This window comes from Rhea pennata, chromosome Z, assembly GCF_028389875.1.
Source record: "Rhea pennata isolate bPtePen1 chromosome Z, bPtePen1.pri, whole genome shotgun sequence".
NCBI classification, from domain to species: Eukaryota; Metazoa; Chordata; class Aves; order Rheiformes; family Rheidae; genus Rhea; species Rhea pennata.
Window position 1 is genome coordinate 10,180,996 of NC_084702.1, and position 21,620 is coordinate 10,202,615.

The window sequence follows — 21,620 nt, forward strand, 5'->3', positions numbered from 1 at the left end:
TGAAATGAGTGAATAAAAGTTTTTCTTCTTTTAAGAAGCTAAGGAGTGATCTGATTGTTGTCCTCAACTAAGGGAGGTCCTGGGAAAGACAGCTTTGCACTCTTAAAGGTGCACAGCAGAAGGATGGAACAAAGTAAGGATGCCACAAATACAAATTAATTTTGTCAACGTGGGCAATCAGACTTCTAACAAGAGCCCCCAAAATATTTTTTTCTTTGATTCTGTGATTTGCTTAGTTATCCCATTTAACACACACATCCAGTGAATAGGATTCATACAGGTGCGTGCATTCCGACTTTTGTTTTTTCTAATGATAAAGCAGCTGGAAGAGAAAGGCGAGTCTTTGGCTACCACAAAAGGTCATATCTAGACCAACTGGGAAAAGTCTGTGAGCACCTCTTCCAGATCCATGTGGAGTGGCTGTGACGACCACCGTCCCCACCTCCCAGCAGTTTCCCTCTCTCTCTGTCTCTGGAGGAAGCTCCCACCTCCACAGCTCTGCTAGCAGAAGAGTCCATCTACAGGCTCCCTCATCACCATCAGTGCCAGGTCAGGCATGTTCACTTGTGATCCACCCGCCACAACGGGACAGAGGGGGCAGCTGAGGAGTACCTACGTGGTCTTTTTTTATTAGTAGAGTTGCAGGAAAACATGGAGACAAAATAATCCCCGCTGTTTGGGAAGAGGCCCTGTGTTGAGAGCCTGTTCAGCCTTCCACAGGGAGGAGCTGTGTGGAAAGGTCCTCTGGAATAGCATTGCAGTGGCCTAGAGCCTCCTAATCTAACGCATCATGCATCACTTTCTTCCCAGGGCTGGGAAAACACTGGAGAACTGTTTCTTGTCCCTTCCCATCTCCATGCGCATGCACCATTGACTCTGTAGATGGTGAGAAATCCAGGCAGTCTGGTGCCGGCTACCGCAGAGGAACACGGCAGGCAAGAACCCAGGCATGTTTCACCTTTGTTCAACCAGCTAATACCGCAAGGGAGAAGCAAATTACAAGTAGTGTGGTTGTGACAGTGCAACAAGAAGTAGAAACATTTCTTAGTGAGGTGTTTCTTACCAGAAAGGGCTGCAGTCAATCTTTCGGTGAGTTGACTAGGTGACTAGATAGTGCTGTTTTGCAAAAAAATCTTGATGCCTGCCTACGCATATAGGCTAATAAGAAGTCCGTATTCCACTAAAACACCCTATATGTCTTAGAAATTAGATGCAAGAGCCATGATAACCAGCAAGAAGGAAGAGCAAGCTGCCCCAAAGCAAGGGGCTGTACATGCTGTGACAGGAGGTGACTGCTGGGGACAGAGAGCGCTGGGCAAGCAGGTGCCATATTGCCTTCAGCAGCTCCATAAGCCACATAGCGCCATGGGAAAGAGCAGCAGTTGAACTGCCCATAGTAGCTCAGTTTCTCTCTCCATATTTTTGCCCAACTGTAGGCCTGGGTCTTCTTGGAGACTCCTTTCTTAGGGAGGGGTCCGACATATGAAGCACACCTGCCTAATCAAGGAGTACATCTTGTTTCTACCTAGCCCATGGCTGCAAGCCGAAGTCAGCCAAGAGGGACATACCTTCCCTTCCAGAGAATTGACTCTGTATTACACATAGCTGTACCAGAGGGGGAAAGCCCAAGGACGAGCCACCAACTGGTTTGCTGTGTGGGACACCCAAGAGGCCAGGCCACCACAGAGTAGGACGCACAGAGAGAAGGGAATGAAACCCTCTCAACTTTACAGAGGAGCTAACTGGGAAACTGGTAGGCTGGTCCTGTCCCCACTGCCTCCCCAGCCCCACCATTGCAGAAAGGAGGCTTGGAGACCCCTCTCACCCCCAGCCACCACTGAAGTGGGGTGTCCAAACACCCTAGTTTTCTTTATACAAGAAAACTTTCTGGAGCGCTATGCCATAGTTTGAGCATGTTGCAGTGAATACAAGGAACAGAGAGTTAAATTCTCATATTTATTCCCAGACAAACATTTGAAGTCATAAATAGCTTTCTCAGCATGAGACATTTAAGTGTACAGTGGCTTACAGTTTTCATAACAATACACATCTTTCTTACAGCTCCACAACTGTATAAACTAGTAGCATTCTGCCTGCTGAAAAAAATGACTTCTTTGGCTTGGTATCCTGAAAGTGCTATATGATGAAAGCCTCCTACACAGTTCCTAACAAAACTGAGACATACAGTACAAAACATTTTGGCTACTAGCAGTATATTTAACCCTCATGCAAGTCTACAGGTTTCTATATATTTCTGAAATACAGCATGCTGCTCACACACCTGCTGCATAGCAATAGCTGGTTGTACCATGTTTAGTGCTCTGGGACCAGGTAAATGATCACCAGATACTATTATAGCTCTAGTTTTACTTACAGTACTTCAGTAATGCAGAACAAGTTACTGGAGGATAAAAGCACTGAAGGTAGCAGGAGTAACAAAAGATGATTAATATCCCCTCAAGAAAACAGAACTCTTGTTACATGGCTTATATAATAAAACATTTAATAGCTTATATACCAAACACTTGGGAAAAAAAAAAAAAAGAAGAAAAGAAAAAAGAAAGGAGCAGAGAAAGGCTTCTCTACCACTATCAGAGTGTAATTGAATATTCTAACATGGTTGCATGAATAAACATGAAGACTACCTTTTATCTGAAGTAAAGACCACAAGTTACCAGTCTTTCAAAGTCTGAAGGGGAATGAAAAGACAGACATCTCAAAAACAGGAGGAAGAAAGAAAGGACTTGTACTGTTCACAAGAGAACTGCATTAAAGAACATTGCATAACAATGTCAAACTGAGTGAAATTAGGAGGTGCCACAATTCAGATTGCTTAGGTAACCATAACAGGAACTGTTACAAGTAATGCTAACGCTGTCTTCTTATGATCACGTTTTACAGCACAGCTGCCGTGGTTAGTGCACGATGCAGATCCCCGCGTGAAGAGGGAAGTGAAGAGGGTGGATCGTGAATGAACAGTAGCAAGTTTTATAGCAGCAACCTGTCCAAATTCTTGAAGTGACTGCAGAATTACTATCACTGTGACTGTTTCTTGGATTTATGGGGAATCATAACTTTTTAGACCAGTTCAAAGATCAGTTTACTATGGTCCATTTTCATATTTTATTCTTACCTGCAAATTTCTTTCTGATATCTTTTTAAAATGTAAAGAATTATGATGAATTCAGCTCTCCAATTTTCCTACCCTGTAAGCTCTGTTTGTACGTATGGTCAATCACATGGGGTTGTACTGAGCGGGACACAAGTTCAGCTGACCCCACCAGCACTGGGATAAGAAGTGTTTGAGAGTGGGAGAAATGCTTTTTCTATAGTCATGCAACCTGATTTATTGGACCAAATATTGCTGTGACTCGCCATATGCCATTCTGGAGCACTAAATGTAGTAAGAGATGGGACAGAATTGGCCCCTTACCATTAGGAAGAGATGCAATTAAGGCAAACGAGATCTAGTCCTTCCCTGGCTGGTCATAAGCCTAATTTGGGTAGCAGAACAGTCCGATCAGGAATGTATTTGTATGCCATATTTTTTTGTTTGTTTGTTTGTTTTTGTTTTTTAAAGCAAGGACATTCTCATTTGTGTGGGGTATGTTATGTTGGAATTGGGTCTAAAGTATACTGCAGGTTTTAGAAGCAGGAGCTGTTCCTCCATTACAGGTTACTCCATCTGCCATATAAAAATAAATAAATAAATAAATAAATAAAAAGAATTAGAAGTTAAAGCTGTCCTAAAATCTCTCCTTAGTCTCTAAAGGGCTTATTTAGTGCTTGCAAATAATCAAGTGATCCATGTGTATTGTGCCTAAAGTACACATATTTAGAGCAGTCTACTATGCAAGATACACGAAGCTACTTTGAAAATTTTTTAGAGTTAGCAGGTTTCTCACTTACATATTAATTATTTAATCAGGAAATAATTCTTCAGACCTTTTTCAAATTGCACCGAAGGCCTTAATTTTGATATTTTACATTAATTTCTAATATTGAAAATGAAATAAGACTTTCAGGTCACCTTAACAATTGGTCAACCATATTATCTGAGGAATGTCCACCCCGTGGATATTGTGGTTTTGTCCAGCTTAAGCAGAAGTAAACTTTAAATGCAGGCTCCAATGAGCAGATACACCAAGTCCTGACAGACTGTTATTCAGACACTTGGCAAAGATGGTCAGAGAGCGTGCTGCTTCCACATTTCAGAGAGTCAAACAAATCCTCAGGCTAACAACCAACCACAAGCATTAATGCAGGCTTTCATCCAATGCTCACTGCAGCTGGTGGACTTCAGTTCCATCCAGACTTGGTCCAAATAAAAGAAGAATAGATTCAACTAAAATAAATTGCCAAGATACTACCTAATTTAGGCTAGAAATGGGATAGACCAGTCATTCCTCAAGTCTTCTCCCTGGGAGCGTGTCAGTTTTTCTTAACTCCTTCTGTGTTATGACCTGTCAGGCAGCACATGTACAAAACAATCTACCCCTGCTCTTCTCCAGTGACCTACCTGCTCGCAAAGATTCTCCTATTGACTCCAGGTGCCATGGAGCTCATGCTCAACATAGTCTTATTAGTCTTTCAGATGCTCACAGGCATTTGAGGAGGTAACCTTTTTGACAATCTGTGTCAGCTTCATAAACAAGGTGTTTTACTGAGTTTTTGTTTGTTTGTTTGTTTTTTAATATGGCCAATTGAACAAGATTAAGAAACTGTTCTTCACATCCAGGTCTTTTTTGTGACTCTTTGGATCTGCCTACTGATATGATAAGCCCTCTGCTTTGGGAAAGCTTGCTGCAGGTATGGGAAGATATTGGATAAACGTATTTTGAGTTAGGAATAAAAAGCTAAGCTTTTTTCCTGACCTTTCATTGCAGCCATTTTTTCTTCCGCTTTTCTCTTCTCTTCCTCCAGAGCTTTCATTTTTGCATCATACTCATCAGCCCGAGTCTTCCACTCATTCCTGTTGTTCAGTAGTCCATCAAGCATTGGCTGAATTTCCTCATGGAAACGTGAAAATTCCTGACCAAAATACAGCCATCAGTGCAATGCTGTGCAGATACAGCACTTGTCATTCATCTCTGATTGTGCAGCATGGGTCCCTATCCCTCATCTACCCAACTGGCTTATGCAGATAAAGCATTAATGGCGTGAAGAGGGACCAAGCTGCAATGCTGCGGAAAGGAGTGACTAGTTAGAGGAAACCTGCCTTCAGGACCACAGGAGAAGGGGAACCTTGCTCCCTCCTTGTGCCTAGGAGACCTTGGGGTGAGGAGCTCCTGCTCTCTTCCTGTCTGATACACAAATGCTCGCATGACTTTCTCTGTCATAGATCTCTCTGACATCTGCGATTTCCTTTCCCAAATCTTCCCTTTTGCTTTGAACACAGGAAGAAGAGAAATAGGCAGCAACATGAGATTCCTCTCACTGTTGTCTTCTTCACCTGTCCCTCTTCTCCTAAGTGTTGTTTCTACCCTGGGACTTCCCATCGAGGCTGGGATTTGAACACATATTAAGTAGGATGGGGTGTGCACGGGCTTGGCTTACCTTATAGACAAAGGTGCACACAAAGTCAATGAAACCCACTTGAAGTTTTGGGAGCTCAGCAGCTTTTCTTCTGTCCATCATGGGCTAGGGGGGAAGACAAGAATCCTTCATGATTTATGAGAACACTTTATAAAAGAAAAAAAAAAAAGTAAAACTTCTACTTTTTTCCAAATCTGCCTTGATGGTCTTCCATGCTGTCCTTAAAGGCTATAACAATCACAGCCCTCTTCCTTTTCCTCAGAGGAATGAAGCGGTCTCATTTTAGAATAAATTTTAGATGGGTTTTTCTGTGCCAGTGAATAGGGAGGAGGGTAGAGAGCTTGTGTGTCTCAACAGGATGTCTGAGAGAAGGGCCATGTTATGAAGTGCTAAAGAGGTATTCAAGTTTCTAAAACACTCAACTGAACATTCAATGGTATTATTTTAAAATTTTATTGCCTAGGGTATCATTTGTGATGCATCTGTGGATGGGGGGTGTATATGAAAGTTTGTGTAGAGAAAAACAAAGCCATACAGATGGAGGCCAAGTCAGGGAACACCTCTTAATTCTGTACAAGCCAAATTTAGGTATTTGTACTTAGAGTAGAAAAATCAAATCTGCATGGCACTGCAAAATATAATTTACCCAAATTCTAAGTATTTCAACACTTCTCTGATATGCATTAGGGGATATGTAAGCTGGTCATGTGAGTTTCCTCCCACACCCCAAAAGCTTGATGGTTCATCACATTTTCTGATATATTAAGACACACTGATCTAAAGCACATTAATTTACCAGAAATTATTTCTGGATTCTAGAAATTTTGTGTTTTTAGCTCTTTTTCACTATCGGAAACTATACTTTCCTCTAAGATGTACATATTTCATTTTGTTCTTCTCTGTAAGAGACCAGCCCAAAATCTCCAGGAGGAACCTTGCTGGTTCACAACCAATGGAGTCCATCTAATCATGTGGAGAGCTGGACAAAAGGCTCTGTCACGGAGGGTCTTCTTGCTTTGAATCTCCACATTTTTAGATGGATTTGGACTGCCATAGTAGTCAGGAAGACTCACAGCACCCTGAGGGTGGTGGTGGTCTGTATTGCTCTCTGCCGAGACTAACAATAGAGAGTAATGACTTAAACCACCTGGCTCTCATGTGCAACTTACAATAGGCTGTTGTTGAAGTACGCTTATTTCTAAGTCTCCTTGTTCCCAGAACTCAGCTGCTACGAGAAGAGCTACCTACATTGTGAAAGAAGGAAAAAAAAAATCATTGCCTTTGCTGTTCTAACTTCAAACACTTCAGGTCTCCACTAAGAAGCAAATCTTACTTCTAGCTCCTTTATGCCTTAATCTTGTCCATCCCCCAGCCTCCAGATCTTCCCAAAATCCCTCCTGGGAATGATCGTTGTGGCAATAGGATTGAACTGGTGTAGTGGCAGCTCAGATGCTTTCTTTGCACCAGAGCTCTTTAATTCATTATTCATCTATTAAGGTAAGCTCCCAACATGTCCCCTATAAGGATTTACTTCTTGGACCAAGGTGCTGGTCACAGCTGTAGCTACCTATTAGGTTCTTCTCAGTTGCCCTTTCTCCATGTTGAATAGAAAGGTGGGTTTATTTTTTTTACCCTCCTTTAAATTATAATGTTTCTTATTTAGAAACTGATCAAATATATGCAGTTCCAGAGGGAACTTCTAAAGGAAAGTAATCAGTTGCTGAGCCAGCAGGTATTGCTGTAAAACCCCTCCATGCATTATGTGCATAAAACCTTTTCTCACTGTAACATAGCAAGTGCTTGCGTTTCTTTCCTTTCTGGCAAACACAAATTTCCTACAGAATTCACGACTGAGATCTTAGAGCTTCATTCATCCATCAAAAAGATCATTATTCTAATGCTCTTTCGCTAGTTTTGACAGGAAACCTTGATGCAGCCTTTAGGTAGCTTAGAAAATTGCATTATTTTGAAGTACAAACTAGAGAAATCTGTGTGTCAAGCACCTGACCTTACTCTGGACTTCCCAAGGTTTAGTGATTGCTGACAAATCACATGCTGTCATCATCATGGCCCTAAAGAACAGAAGAGAAATTAGTTTCTGCTCTAAAGCCTTCATCCTGCTTCTTGTGGATTCAAGAACTTTATGGTCCAATATTGTGTCATGCATTCCCTGTCCCTGCTGAAGTGTTTGAAAAAGAAAGATGAAGTAGTGTAACAGCCTTGTCCTTGAGGGGACAGGCATCAAGAACTGCTCTCTTGATTAAAATGAATTTATATTAGGGAACTGGCACTGGGATTTTCACTGCTTTGGTCACTGCTGGACTGAAATTCCAACTTGGGAGGAAACTCCTGTCACCTCCTCATGGACACTGAATAGCACAGACTGCTGCAGTGCTTAACATTGGGTGCCATCAGGAAGGGCAACTGGTGGACTGGGCTCTCCTTGCTCTGCCATTGCAGACTGCCCCAGTTTGTGGCATCTAGGATGGCTTATTCATTTGAGACAGATCTCATTCCTTGTTGGGAATATAGTACTGGAAGGGACACCTCAGTCACTTATCTGGCAAGAACCATTTCAGGTTTCTTCCCTACGACCTGTGTCTAGGCTTCTCCAGAAGATCAGCTCTGAGCAGATGGCTGTTCAACACATGTTGATTTCATGCTAAGGCTGGTTCAGGCAAGCCCAAACTGCACAAAGCCAGAGCGTTTTTTCCCTCAGTATAATGGGGTATACTAGCCAGGGATCATTACTGCTGAAAAAGAGAAATTCCTTTAAATAACTGAACAATACTAATGGTCTTAGCCATGTTTGGAAGCTCTCACCAGTCAGCCTAGGAAGAGAGGCATTACTGCACCACGAATATTCCCAGAACTGGTGTACTCACATGACAACTTCTTTCTTTGTCGTCTCCAGAGACAGGTATTCAGTCCAGGCAGTTGAGCTATCATAGGTCTTAGACTCATCAACAATCTTTTGAAACATTGTTCTTTTTCTTTGAGGTGGGGGGGGGGGGGGAGAGAGAGAAAGCTCAAAAATGGGAAACCAATGTGTTAAAAACAGATGGCTGATCATAGCTTGATAACCCTTCCAACAATGTTTCCAGTAATTGCTGTCCTGGCATTTTGTTCCTCAAGCAAGACTGCAACGAAAAGCAGTTACTATCATTTGCTTATTTTAAGAAGGGGACACTACTGCAAATTTCTTAATCTGGATAATTAAAAAATAAGCATAGTGAGGTGGGACTTTAGTAGTTAACCTGATAACATCTGTTAATGTGACAATATTTATCAAATGACAGAAGCTAAATGAGGAATGATTCTATATTCACTAACACCACCAGCAGGCTTTTTACCTGCATATTAAGCAAACTGCAACAGATAAAACCTAGAGATAGTTTTAGTATGGGAATACTTTTAAGGCTGCCTGTCTTTATATACTCAGTCAGACTTTGTTAGCACTATTTATACGCCTAAAAATAGGTAGCAAGTGCTGCGGAGGTGGTAAGACACAACACGCCCATATTTTGAGTGGTATGAAATCCTGAAAAATCTTGCGTTTCAACACTTAGGCCAGGTCCAAAAGAGATTCAAGGACATGTGCTGTCCATCCGCTTTTGCCTGGATCTGATCTTCAGTCACAAGCTGCAGACCAAAGATGGCAAAGATGGGCTTGTTCTGCTCTGGTAACGGAGCAATGGTATCTGCTCCCTTGGTGAGTGAGAGAGCTGTTGACAAACTGTTGTTTCCCAGGCTGCTTGTCTTCTGCCTAATCTTTCTTCTATGCAAAGTACAGAAGTAATCTCTGACGCTGACACTTGAGAACAGTTGATCTGGAAAGCTCCTTGCTAATTTGGAGCCATGGGTTGCTGACTGCCAGCCTTATGCCCTAGGGAGTCAATATATTCTGCTCTGAATTGTTTGTGGTTTTTGGCTTTTGGGAGTGAGACAGATGGTGGACTACGTATTCATTGACAAGGGACCCATTATTATTTAGGCTATGCTGCTCTCACAGAGAGGTTAAGGAAGCCCTAGCAGGTCAGTGACATTAATGTGTATTTTTAGTGTTAAATGACTGAGTAAAAATAATAAAATAGACATTTCTTTCTGCTAGGGGATCATACTGCACTGCCTTGTTTGGAAACTAGGAGCTGAAGGGTCACAGATGTATTTAGTAAATGTTTCAATTTTTTTGAATGATTTTTCTCCTTACTTTCAAATGAGCATTAAAGAGAGCCTTCTGGAGGCGGTGTCCCTGGAGAGTGTCCCTACGCACAGAGTAAAAGTAGCACTTCTTATATATTAGTAGAATATCAGCTGCTTTCTATCCTGCAGATGCAGTATGTGTGACTGACTTACTTGAAGTACAGAGCCAAATCTGTAGCTATAATGGCGATTTCCATCAGGTGAATCACATGCTCGTGCTGTCTCCGGTTGAGGTTCTGACATATATTCAGCGACTGAAAAGCAAATGAAAGAAGCTGTAAAAATCCAAGCACTGCTTTGCTAGGAGCTGCAGGGCTTCTTCCTTCCTCAAACACACCTGTATTTAATAGCTTCATCTGCAGCTGTCAGGGGTGGGGTTACGAGTCCAGTTAGTTCTCCGTCAGTGTCAAGTCTCCCTCGCAGTCACTAGACAAGGTCTGTGCCCAGGGGCTGTCCTGTGGCAGGTCTCCAAACTTCCCTGACCCCAATGCAAGTGAACAGTTTAGCTGGCAGGGGTCTGCCAGCCTTGGCATTATCAGAGAGGCTATACGAGGATGAGCCTGTATTTAAGCTAGTCTTGGGGGCCAGCGGTATGGTTCATGACAAAATCATGTGTTCAGGAAGCTGATGAGTTTTGGTCCTTGGTGAGCAAAATGTACTTGGGGAGGGGGAATGTGGAGAAGGGCTGATATAGCTGCAGTTTCTCAGAAATCCAAACCAGAGAAAGATCTTGTCCTAAACCTCTGGGCACAGGAACCATGGAAGTTGACAACATTACTGTTTATTGCTAAGAACTTCTGTGAAAGCATTTTTTAAAAAAAATTCTTATGTTACCATGCATTACAAACCTCTTCAGAGAGCAAGAATTTTCCAAACTCCAAGTGATGTCTCTCTAAAATTGAAGATCCATGAAGTTTTGCTAAAGGATTTTGAGATCTGGTTTTGTAAATGAAAAATAAAAGATGTTAGTACAGTACTTAAAAGTAAATGACCAATTTGATATTTAATTTCGTCAAACTTTTTACCTAAGTTCAGCTCATTTTATAAAAGGCTTAAGAGTAATGTTTTAAATAGCTAATGACTTCAGCCTTACACCAAAAAGACTTTCTATGACATTACTTATAACTATTTGGGTACTGTATAAAACATTCTTCAACTGTGAATTTCACATAAAATATTGTTTATGACTGGACTTTTATTACTCTGCATAGTTGTTGGGTTTGTGTTTTGTTTTTCATTTCTGAATAACCATATATTGAGGTATGGCGATAGGAACAGGAAAAACAGTTGTTACACACTTCCCTAGCTAAATCTCCGCAAGGCCCAGTTATATCCAAAACACCATTTTCCCTAAGGACTCCCACAAACAGTAAGTTAGCACAGCCAACAAGCATTCCAAAAGAACTGTAATCTGACATTACTTTAGGCCTGCAACAGAGGCTAGAGTGGTCACTGAAATTACGAAAGTGATTTTTTTTTTTTTTTTTTTTAGCTAGTGACTGCCTATTTAAAGCAACTCTCTCATGCTCATGAGTGCTGTGTTTCTGTAGGTGATAAAGGCAGTGCCATGAATGATTTTTTTTTTTTTTTGGTATAGATACCTTCCATCAAAAAGTAGACTTCTCATGTCCAGGATGCTCCTTGCAGCATCCTGAGTCTCCTATGATGCTCAGGCTACTAAATGCCTGTGCTGCCCTCGGTCCACCCTGTAGCAGTAATGTGGAGTGTTGTTTTAGTCAAATAGCTAATGCCAGTTTGCTTAGCGATAAAGAGAGCCTCAGAGAGCACCTCAAAATCACAGCTTCCCCAATGGTCAAAACATAAGCCAAACCCTATGGCAAGCTGAAAAGTTATTTGCAGAAAAGAGATTGTTGTTCTCTGTGTATGAAACATATTGCATAGGGGTTTGGTGTGATTGCTGTCTGGCCTCCACTCCATGCAAAAGCAACAGTAAATGGTCTGAAGTGATAGGAAAGTGCTTACTTCATCTGGTAAAGGTTGTTGGTTCCTCTGTGGTCAATGTCGTGGCACAGAGCAGCAGTTACCATAGCAAGGGCTTCGAGGTCTGTGTAGTAACGCTTCAATTTGCCAGTCTAGAAGGTGAGAATGTGCATGTTATCTGTTAGTATCTCATATAGGAAAAAGTATGGGCTATGACTGCTCTGCCAGGGATCTCCACACTAAAACAGTCCAGGAGAACTGAAAATGTTTCTGAAGCTAATTACAACACATGGTACATTTAGATTAAAATGGGGAAAAAACGGGAAACAAAAGGTTTCAGGAGCAAGTCAGGGTGTATGTGGGCACATGTGTCATGCACGTAGGCTCAATGCCTGCATGATATGGTGCCACTCCACCACACCAGCAGCCTCAAGATGTTTGCATCCTAATAACAAGCCCCAGGACACAAAGCACCTTGTAAAGAGTCAGTATTTCTGGGCACAGAGCAATGAGCAGTCCATGCTGAATTCCTCAAGGTCTGCTGGGCATCATGTGTAACCTCACCACCAGCTGGGTCCTACTTACTGCCCTGGGCCATGGTGCTGAGCTGAAGCAGCTGTGGAGAGCAAGCTTGAGCCCTGGCTTTCATCTTGGGGCATCTACTGCCCTGACAGGCCATGAGAAATGGGACTTGCACATTTGTGTTAGCAATAGACAGACAGTGGTGGCGGTCCCGCCTGGAAATGGAAAGTGTGAGGCTGTCTTTATCTAAGCTAATGTCATTCTCACTTTTGCTCTCTGAAAGTACTGGAGAAAGGGATGACTTTCACTTTTTGTACCCTGAGCTGCAAAAGGCTGTTCAACACCACACACACCTGTGCCCATGATAATTAAAGGACTTCATCCATCAGTTAATTCCGGTCAGTTTTGAGTGTGACCATCACTTAAGGCAGACTGAGACCTTCTCATTTGGAAGGAACTGTGCTAGCAGTGGCAAAGTTTTATCTCATAGCAGGATTTGAAGGGAGCCTTGCTGACCTACATGGCATGCTGCAAAACCCTCTGTAAACAGAGCTGTGCCACAGTTAGCAGGGTGGTGGTACCTTACCATCAGGAGTGTGAACATGGTCTGCGCAACATTGAAACCATGGCGCCAGTTGTGGTAAGTTATCTTCCGGTAACCTTTGCTGACAGAGTACACAAACCTTACCAGCACCTGCAAATCGAGAAAAAACATGTTAGCTAACCTAATGTTCGGGGTTTTCTTTTTGATGGGGTTTTGTGGGGGGTTTTTTGTTTGTTTTGGGGGGTTTATTTTGCTTTTTGTTTTGTTTGTACTATGTCAATAACTAGCTGTCACTGGTAATCAGGAAAGAGCCTAAAGCTGCAGAAGGGAAAAAAAACAGCCTCTCCTACTTTTGTCTCTTACTTCATACTAGCTTTTTAGAAAAGAGGATTCCTTCACAATTCTGCTATAGTAAAACATAATGGGTTGGTAAAGCAGAATGTTTTAAAATATACCTCTCTGCTTTCTTATATCTTTCTGTGTCTGTTTTTAAGAAAAAGAAAATCAGAGATGTTTACTGGAAAATGCTGAGAAATAGCAAGGTCTAGAGGGAAAGGGATTTCATTGTAGTGTTTGTGAACTTATTCACAGAATCACAGAATTACATTTTTGTGTTTCACTATGTTGTCGTTAGTGAGGCTTGTCTTTCCTATATATTGTGATTTAATAATACAGATTCTTATTTCAAAAAAGAACTGGCTCCATAGATCTAGAGAGATGGAATATATTTTAACACCTAATTGATAGTAACAAGCAGCATTGAACAAAACAGTTTTTTTCTCTGCATTGTATTTCCTCAGATGCATTTGCTTCTGTAACTACTGAGGTTTTCTTCATTAGAGAGCAAATAAATCATGGATGAGTATGCATTTTTTTAGATCTTTTTTATTTCAGTGGTAGCAAAGAATGTCCTGTTTTTACATCTGGAGTGTGATCATGAATTAATTATTTCAGAATAGATTGTTTGAAAGCTTTTTACAGTGACTCATGTTGTAAATACAAAGTGCAAAAATACTTTCTGTTCAATGCTCTTAACTTCCTTCTGCCTTTCCTGCCTACCTTTCCACAGGGAAGCATATCTGGCTAAAGCTCTTCATGCAGTTGCCTGCAGATCCCACTAGATGGAAATAGACTTCACATGTACTGAAAAATCCTTTGCTGAGCAGCACAGCTGCCAAAATGTGAGTTTCCCACATCCTGCAGAGGCATGAACTGTGGCAAAAGGCCTTGAACTTGTGAATCAGGGACCTTCAACCTTTTCCTTTGGGATGTTTATTCCCAAGGGTGATGCCACTAGCAGTCAGGATTTATATACAACCTGCACCAGATGAAGGCATGGTCCATTTGTGCTGCAGGGTATCTACCACAGAAAATGAAACATATGCCCTACGTGCTGCTCAGTGGTCCGCATGAAAACCATGCTGCTACACTGCTGCTGTTAATGGTACTAGAGCAAAAGTAAGCAAATTTTGCGTGGTGCAGTCCTTCGCGTATAGGGCAGATGACAAACCTGTGCCTGTAACCGTATAGATGCATTGTGCTTTCCACCACAGTACGGAGGAGTACAGGCCAGCTGCATTCTCCTGAGCAGCCGAGGACTGGCAGGAGTTCCCCACACTCAGGGCTGTTCTGTTAAGGGTTTTCTAGAAAATCCTTGTTTATAGGAGGAATTGAGCAGACTGATGGGACAGCACTGTTTTGCCAAAGTGTCCTGCAGCACACCTAACCAAGCTCATCCCATGGGGCTGTAGTGGGGCTGAGGACATGCAGTCCTCTCCTCCACCCAGCCCGAATGAACCTGGACCTCTGCCACTCAGCAAGATGTGTGGCACACACATCGCTGACATGACAAGGTGTGAGTCCCCGGGTATTGCCAGCTCTTACCTCCTGTGGGATCTGGAACTTTTTCACTACGCCAAGTTCATAATACATCTGAATGCCACACTTCACCAGCTCAAGCTCAGTGCAGTCAAAATCAGAGAACCTGAATTCATAGATTTCGAATTTGGTGGGTCCTGGGAGTTCTTCTTTCTGTAAAAGGAGTAGAATAAGTTGTTGCTGTGCTATTTATGCCACCCCCCAGGAATAGGTTTTGCTTAATAAAATTATACCAGTCTGATGTTGCTAGAAACCTTCCCTTCTAGAATATAATACTTAAATAAACTGAAATGCAGCTTTCTTCCACTTTGTCAATGGGGGAACAGGGAGGGAGTCTTTTGAAAAAGAAATTTCTTGCTTTTTGGTAAGCAGTTTTCTTGTTGATTTATTTTGATATGTATATTTTTGATATATTATTTGATATTTGATTGTATATTATCAAAAAGAGTCTAATGCTAGAGTAGAAATGTACTGAAATCATATATCATATATCCAAACCTGACAAGTCTTACTGGGGAAACCTTACAATGCTCCTTTTTGTTCTAAAGAATAAAATGCACGGCAAGTCCAGTTGCCTGATTCATTCCCTTGTGGTACAGAGGTACAAGCAGGTGCTTCCCAGAAGCTTGGGAAGGCATTTTCTAATACCTATTGGTAATAATCTCACACCTACCCAGCGGAAGAGGGGAGGACAGGCTTTGCCTTTATTACTCACAGATCCTGAGATGCTCCGTTGATGTGTACCGGTGTACCAGCATAACTCTTCCCTCTCATCTCTAGCCAGGTATTTCTCTACCATGGTTAATAGTTCCAGCAGTGTATTTCTCTTACCAGTATTCTTGCAAGCTCCTCTTCCTCGCACTCATCTGGCTCCTTCCCCAGCTTTTCTCTTGTTGGCTACAAAGAGCATGGCCATGTTAAACTAATTACCAAATCCCGTATGATTCTGAACTGCAGCTTTGGGGCATTCTAGGATGAACACATCTGAGGAAGTTCTCATATTCTGTCATGTGCTTTCTTTCCAGACCTTCTGTTTCTGATCATTCAACTACTTCTACCTTGTAAAAGTGTTCTCCCTCAGGATGGTTTTAGGAGCATGCCATATTTGATTGTTCTTATTGATTTAGGTCAATTTTTTCTTCCACTTGGAAAAATTCCCCTAGACACAGTTCTCAGAAGGGTTCTGTAACTCCACATCTCCTGTATTGAAGAGTTTTTGGAGGGTAAATGAGTTCCCTGTTACCCCTTACAGTGTAGCCTTAGGCAACATCTGTCTGAGCTCACCTCCAGAGCAGGCTTTGCTAAGGAAAATAGAAAGGGGACAGTGCAGTGTGCCAAGATGGAGGGGACACCACAATCAGCCTTCAGACTTGTTCTGCCATCATGTAGCTGCAGTAAAGAGTAATTGCCTCCCTGGATGCTGCCTTCATATCTTAGAGGTGGCTACATTTCTGAAGTCAGAGAAGACCAAGGTGGCTGCAGCCAGTAAGTAACGAAGGGGAGAAGGAAAGCAGAATGAGGGATACAAAAAAGAAATTCTGTCAGTAAGGGACCTGTGCAGTGGAATTTGTTCTTATCAGACACCTGTCTGAGCCTGAGCAGCTCCAAGGTGAAACAAAGCTTCAAGATTGGGCACCAAGTGAGACAGGGAAGAATAGGGTCCCTCCTACAAAAATTTGAAGTGCTCCAGTGGGACTGAAGCATTTCTGTGGGATGAGATGTACTATGTCCCCAGGCATAACTGCAGTTCAGTGTTCACCAGTCCATACTTAAGTACACTGCAGAAGTATGCTACAAGCTATGAGAGAGTACCAGAATTTCCTGGATTTCATCTTTGTCACATTTCACATGGTAGAGCACCATATCCTGAGCAATGTCCTTCCGGTTCTCCAGCTTGTTCATCTTATCATAGGTATCAGTGTTGAGTACAGACCAGCCCAGAAACTGTGTCAAGGACTAGTAGAAGGAACAAGAAGAAAGCAGTGAAATAGCCAAAGCATGTATGTCTTAAAGACACAGAAAGATAACACTACATGATATATTTTTAGAGAAACAAACTCTACTCTGGCCACAGCTCTAGTAATATGCAATCACGTGTGTGCTCTCACCAGCTCTTCAGATGATGAATCTGCATAGGTCTCAAGAGTATCAGTACTCAGGCATTCCAAGGACCCTGGGTCTAGTACAGCATGTGGAAAGCTGTTTTGGTGTTGTTACAAGTGTTTAGTGTAATATTCTGTGCCTGTGGAGAGCCTGGTGTCAGAACTGTGAAAGCTGGTTGAGAACCCTACGCATCTCCAAGGGAGAGCAATATGGTCTGGTCACCTTTCACATATATTTATTGACACTTGGTGTTTGCTCACGACTTGTTTGTTGTTCAATAGGCAATTTAAACTTTGTTTGCTAACAAAGGTTTATTTCAGGAAATGCTCAGGTTGATAAGAGATGCCAAGAACTGAAAGTCTATATTGGATTGAAACTAGCACAGATTTCTCAGTAACAAGGGCTTTAATTACAGCTGTTGCTGGTAGATTCAATAGGGTTTATCTTAGCTATGTACATTGGTTTTGTCTAATTTTTTGAGTGATTTGTCCAGTCTCTGCGAGTCAGCTGTAATGTATCTATTCATAAGTCAAAACGGTCATATTAGTACATCGCAGCTGCTTATGGTTAGGTATCTGAGTGAAGAATGCCGAAACTAAAAGATGTAAACACAGGTTTTCAAAGCTGAAAGAACCAACAATTTCACTTACTTAGTAGCTTTCAGGCTGCTGCATAATACCTACATAAGGAACAAAGAAATGTAGCTAGCTGCAAAACACTGGAGTGTGCTTTGTAGGTGTAAAATGAGCAAAAGTGATCCCTCTCAACTATAAGAACTGCTCCCAGCCCCAGCAGGGAACTATACCTCCATGAGAGTCTCGTCTTGTTCATCAAAAGGTTTGCCGTCTTTTCTGTTATAAAATGTGACAACACCAACAATTTCTTCCTTTTTGTTGACTATGGGCATGGAAAGAACATTTTTGACAGTCCATCCTGATTCATCTAGAGGACCTTCCTTGAAGCAACAGCAAGCAGAAAGACACCATGTACTTAATATGTTTTCTAAACATATCCACATTGTTTTATCTCACCACTACAAGTTAAAGACATATTCTGTGGCTAACACCAGCTCTAAACTACACTTTTATAAGCTAAGTAGAATCCCTGAGGGCACTGGAAGTTTTTACAGTACCTGAAAGTTAAACATCTCATCTGCAGCAGCATTCATAATGTTGCAGATCTAGGAAATCACAAACAAATTGTGTTTTACAAGGTGAGCATTGAGAAGTTTAAATAACAAAATAAAAAACAGAAATGATGAAAAATAGCATCAACATAGCTCCTTTTTTCAGAAACCCCTAATGAAGCCTAAGTTAAGTACTTACAAAGCCACTTTCAGCCACATATGTTGGTAGTCCAGTAACAAGTGCCCAGTGATCTGAGGTAGGATTTCTGAATGAAAGCAAATGCATTTATTGTAAGAACAATACATGTAAATGTACATTTATTGTAAGAACAATGTTGATCATGGAGCTGAAATGTATCTGACCCATTGCACAACCCACATTTACATGTTTCATTTTCAGTTATCAAGCAGTCTTGTTATTTTCAAAGGACTTAAGTATGAAAGCAAAAATTATTCACGTAAGTAAATACTTTTCCTTTGAGGATTCAATAAAGTATAACTCATAAAATGTCATAGTCTAGCAGGTATATCACTCGAAGAAAAAGATGTCGCTGGAAGTGCAGGTCATATTTCCAGCCTTCAATGCACAGAAAGGCAAAGGAAAGTGACTGGCCAGAAGTGTCTGCTGAACTTTTGAATATTGCTTTACCAAAATAGTGAGGGACTTCTGGAGAGATGAAGCTGGATATCCAAGATGCAAAGTGTTGTGACCAGAGCTGAGCAGAACTTTTGCTATGTCAGATTTTTCATTCATGTAAGTGAATGCACAGTGGGAAGTGCAAGTGCGGAGGGAGGGTGCTCATGGTGCAGGTGCACACAGATGGGAGCTGTGAGAGGGGAGAAGAGGAAATGAAGAGTAGTCATTGCAACTGCAGCCAGCTGCTTTTCCTTTCTCCCTTTTGTGAAGGAGGCAGTGAAGAGAGAGCAGAGAGAGACATCTTATCAAGGCCATAGCTTGGAGAGGTAAACCATCAGAGAAGATGGTAGGTTGCAGAGGAAGTTGACACAAAGATCAGGTCCCAATAGTGCCCAAGGCTTCTTGGAAAAATTCAGTGGTAAGAAAAGGGGATGGTTTTCAGAAAGAAGGAGTCTCAATATAGGATCAAGAGAGGAGGAAAGATCAAAAACATCCTTGAGACTAGGTTTGTGACCAGAGGCAAAGAGAGGAGTGAGGAAGCTTGCAGATGATCAGAGAGGCAGAAATGACCTTGAAATGACTTTTCATGAGAAGTAAGGGGCTGGGCAGTGAGAATGGTGCCTGAATGCATGGGGACCCAGGGTGGAACCTGCTGAAGCAGTGAAGGCACCTGTGAGGGGCAATGCACCAGGGCATCAAGAAGAAAAATGAATTTGCAGGTAATCAAAGCAGCTCATTTCTGCATATAGAAGGGCTTGTTGCAATGAGTCTTGGAGCATGACTAAGCCAGGATCCCACTGTACTAGCAATAATATTCATCCTACAGGAATTTTAATTCAAAGTACCAACTATATTATGGCTTTCTTGTTCAGTCTTCTATTGCACTGTTGAAAATTTCTTCATGAATGTCTTTTAAATCATGCAGGACCTTTGCTCTGACTACACTCTATCGTTACATATTACTCAGAAACAATAGCAGCAGGCTAGGTACTTACGGAATGACTTTAATGTCTTCTTTTCCATGCAATATGTAATCAATAACTTTGTAAAAGACTATTTCCTACAAAAAAAAAAAAAAAAAAAGAAAAAGAAAAAAAAAAAGAAAAAGAAGAAAAAGAAGAAGAGGAGTGATGTTAGAATCAGTGGTGAGAGAATGCAGATGGACAGGAGGGAGTGTAAGAAATTTGGTTGCTGCTTACTCTGCCATCAGGAGTGCGAGGCCCTGAGTAGGGGGGAACTTCTCCCAGCAGGACTGGCCACAGATCAAAAAACTCCTGTTTTTAAAATAAAAGCAGTATTTTTGGTGTCAAAAAGTGCATTCTGTCTCAAAACTCAAAGTAATGTCTGCTCTATCATGCTGCATTTTATATTCTATACACAAGGCACTAAACAATATAGTTAGATCATTATTATCAAGCATCAGCTGCATTATAAGGCTGCAGTTGATCATATACTTCTTTATCCAAAGGACTTCCATTTCATTCAGTGAACAGTATGGACTGTATTCACATAACAAGTGTCTGTTTCAACATTTTGTATGTTCCCAGTTTTCCAGAACATGACTATAGGACATGCTAGTTTGCTAAAGAGAAAGATTTTTTTTTCTTAGGCCACACTATCATGCTGATCAACACAGATCAGCTTCACAAGCTTCAGAGTACAGATGATCTTCTTTTAATATATCTCTTAACGAGATGGGGCTGTAAGAGTTCTGGAGATGCAGTAGAGATTAAATAAAATGATAGTCACACTCCAACCTGACCATAGAATAAAGCAGAGCTCCTATGGAAATAACACATATGGTGGGGTCCAAATCAGGGTCACCAAAATAACTTAATTTCTCTCTGTTTGCTTCTTCATGTTCCCAAACTTCACTTAAAAATCTGGATAATATGCATATGAATGCAATATTCCTCAAGGAATGCATATTCCTTGAGGAAGGTGGCTGCTTTGCTGCTGGGAGTTTTAGATACCTCACTATAATTGTGCCATCTGCAGACTTCCAGAGGCTAGGTTTGCCTTCCAGGCTTTGACCACAATTGTTTAACAGTCAGATGCAGCTGTTCCTCCTTCATCTTCCCACCCCTGGCTCCATAGGCAGTGCCATTTGGAGATAATTTCCTTCCTCTCCCCCTCTTCTCTTCATTCCCAGGTTCTTCATTTTGTACAACGGAAGAAAAAAATGGCAAACAGAAACAGGGATAATGACTTAAAACTGACTTGCTCTTTGGCTGCAAAATAAAACCTGTCTCCTGAAATTGCCCCTCGGTAGCAAGCAACCATGTAGAAATATGTGCTGTGTTAGTATGGGATACATGCTATAACATGCTTACCTTCTGCTTAGTCATGTCCAGAAGACCTACTGAGTATCTGTCACAGTTCAGATATGCTCTCACTGTGTAAAAAGCCTTGTGGAACTGCCTCTCTATATCTGTCAGTTCCTCAAAAACCTTATTAGCAGACCACAACAGCACCTGCAGGATGAGAATGTAATGTGAGAACAGCCTCTCTGGGGAAGCTGGACTTCCTAAGCATATTTGGAATAACAAAGAGGTAGTTGTTCTTCTATACTACAGTTCCTGAAAAGTGCAAAAGTACTCCATGCTAGAGAACCTCAAAGCATTACTTATTCCTGCTTTAATACTATGGAAGGAAATACTTCAAAAAAGAGAGGTCATAGGTAAGTGCTGTGTAAAAATATACCTTATAAACGCAGTACAAAATATATTAGTCCCAATAAAGAGATTGCCTCATTCATATTTTATACGTATAAGTAAAAAAAATGCATCCAAAAATAGCTAACACTAGGGTTGCAAAGTACTGAGGTTGGACTTGAAAATGTCTGAATTATAACCTCCCTCAAAGTCTTAGCACAGCTGTCTTGTGCAGGCATCAGCCACACAAACTTGCAAAAATGAACAATAGTTTACTTTCAGAGTTCTGTAGTGTGCTGTAAGTAAGGCCAGAAGCCAGAATTTCAGCAAGAAGGACTGAAAGAGAGACTGCAAGAACAGCCCATTCACAGAATGATGTAAAGTTGGGTGAAGCATGTTAAAAGTCTAAAAGGATTCTTAGAGCAAACTCAATCGTCTTTGCACAAGTCACATTACTTACAGGATCCTCCAGGCTTT

The 21,620-nt window shown here is 41.5% G+C and overlaps 1 protein-coding gene across 1 annotated transcript in view; it reads right to left on the bottom strand.

The window, feature by feature from the left end:
- Positions 1 to 3,205: 3,205 nt before the first annotated feature.
- The window catches only part of PDE6B (phosphodiesterase 6B), a 50,860-nt gene continuing 32,445 nt past the window's right edge, over positions 3,206 to 21,620 (bottom strand). The window contains exons 5-23 of the mRNA XM_062600454.1: positions 20,823 to 20,963; positions 19,689 to 19,763; positions 19,485 to 19,549; positions 18,052 to 18,118; positions 17,859 to 17,906; positions 17,532 to 17,681; positions 16,436 to 16,579; positions 15,455 to 15,520; positions 14,630 to 14,776; positions 12,788 to 12,895; positions 11,722 to 11,831; positions 10,587 to 10,674; positions 9,892 to 9,992; positions 8,421 to 8,528; positions 7,544 to 7,607; positions 6,705 to 6,779; positions 5,557 to 5,640; positions 4,875 to 5,031; positions 3,206 to 3,685 (exon numbers count right to left, since the gene is read on the bottom strand). Coding sequence (XP_062456438.1) covers positions 3,627 to 3,685; positions 4,875 to 5,031; positions 5,557 to 5,640; positions 6,705 to 6,779; positions 7,544 to 7,607; positions 8,421 to 8,528; positions 9,892 to 9,992; positions 10,587 to 10,674; positions 11,722 to 11,831; positions 12,788 to 12,895; positions 14,630 to 14,776; positions 15,455 to 15,520; positions 16,436 to 16,579; positions 17,532 to 17,681; positions 17,859 to 17,906; positions 18,052 to 18,118; positions 19,485 to 19,549; positions 19,689 to 19,763; positions 20,823 to 20,963 — 1,857 coding nt within the window. The 3' untranslated portion in view covers positions 3,206 to 3,626. The remainder of the gene's footprint in view (positions 3,686 to 4,874; positions 5,032 to 5,556; positions 5,641 to 6,704; positions 6,780 to 7,543; positions 7,608 to 8,420; positions 8,529 to 9,891; positions 9,993 to 10,586; positions 10,675 to 11,721; positions 11,832 to 12,787; positions 12,896 to 14,629; positions 14,777 to 15,454; positions 15,521 to 16,435; positions 16,580 to 17,531; positions 17,682 to 17,858; positions 17,907 to 18,051; positions 18,119 to 19,484; positions 19,550 to 19,688; positions 19,764 to 20,822; positions 20,964 to 21,620) is intronic.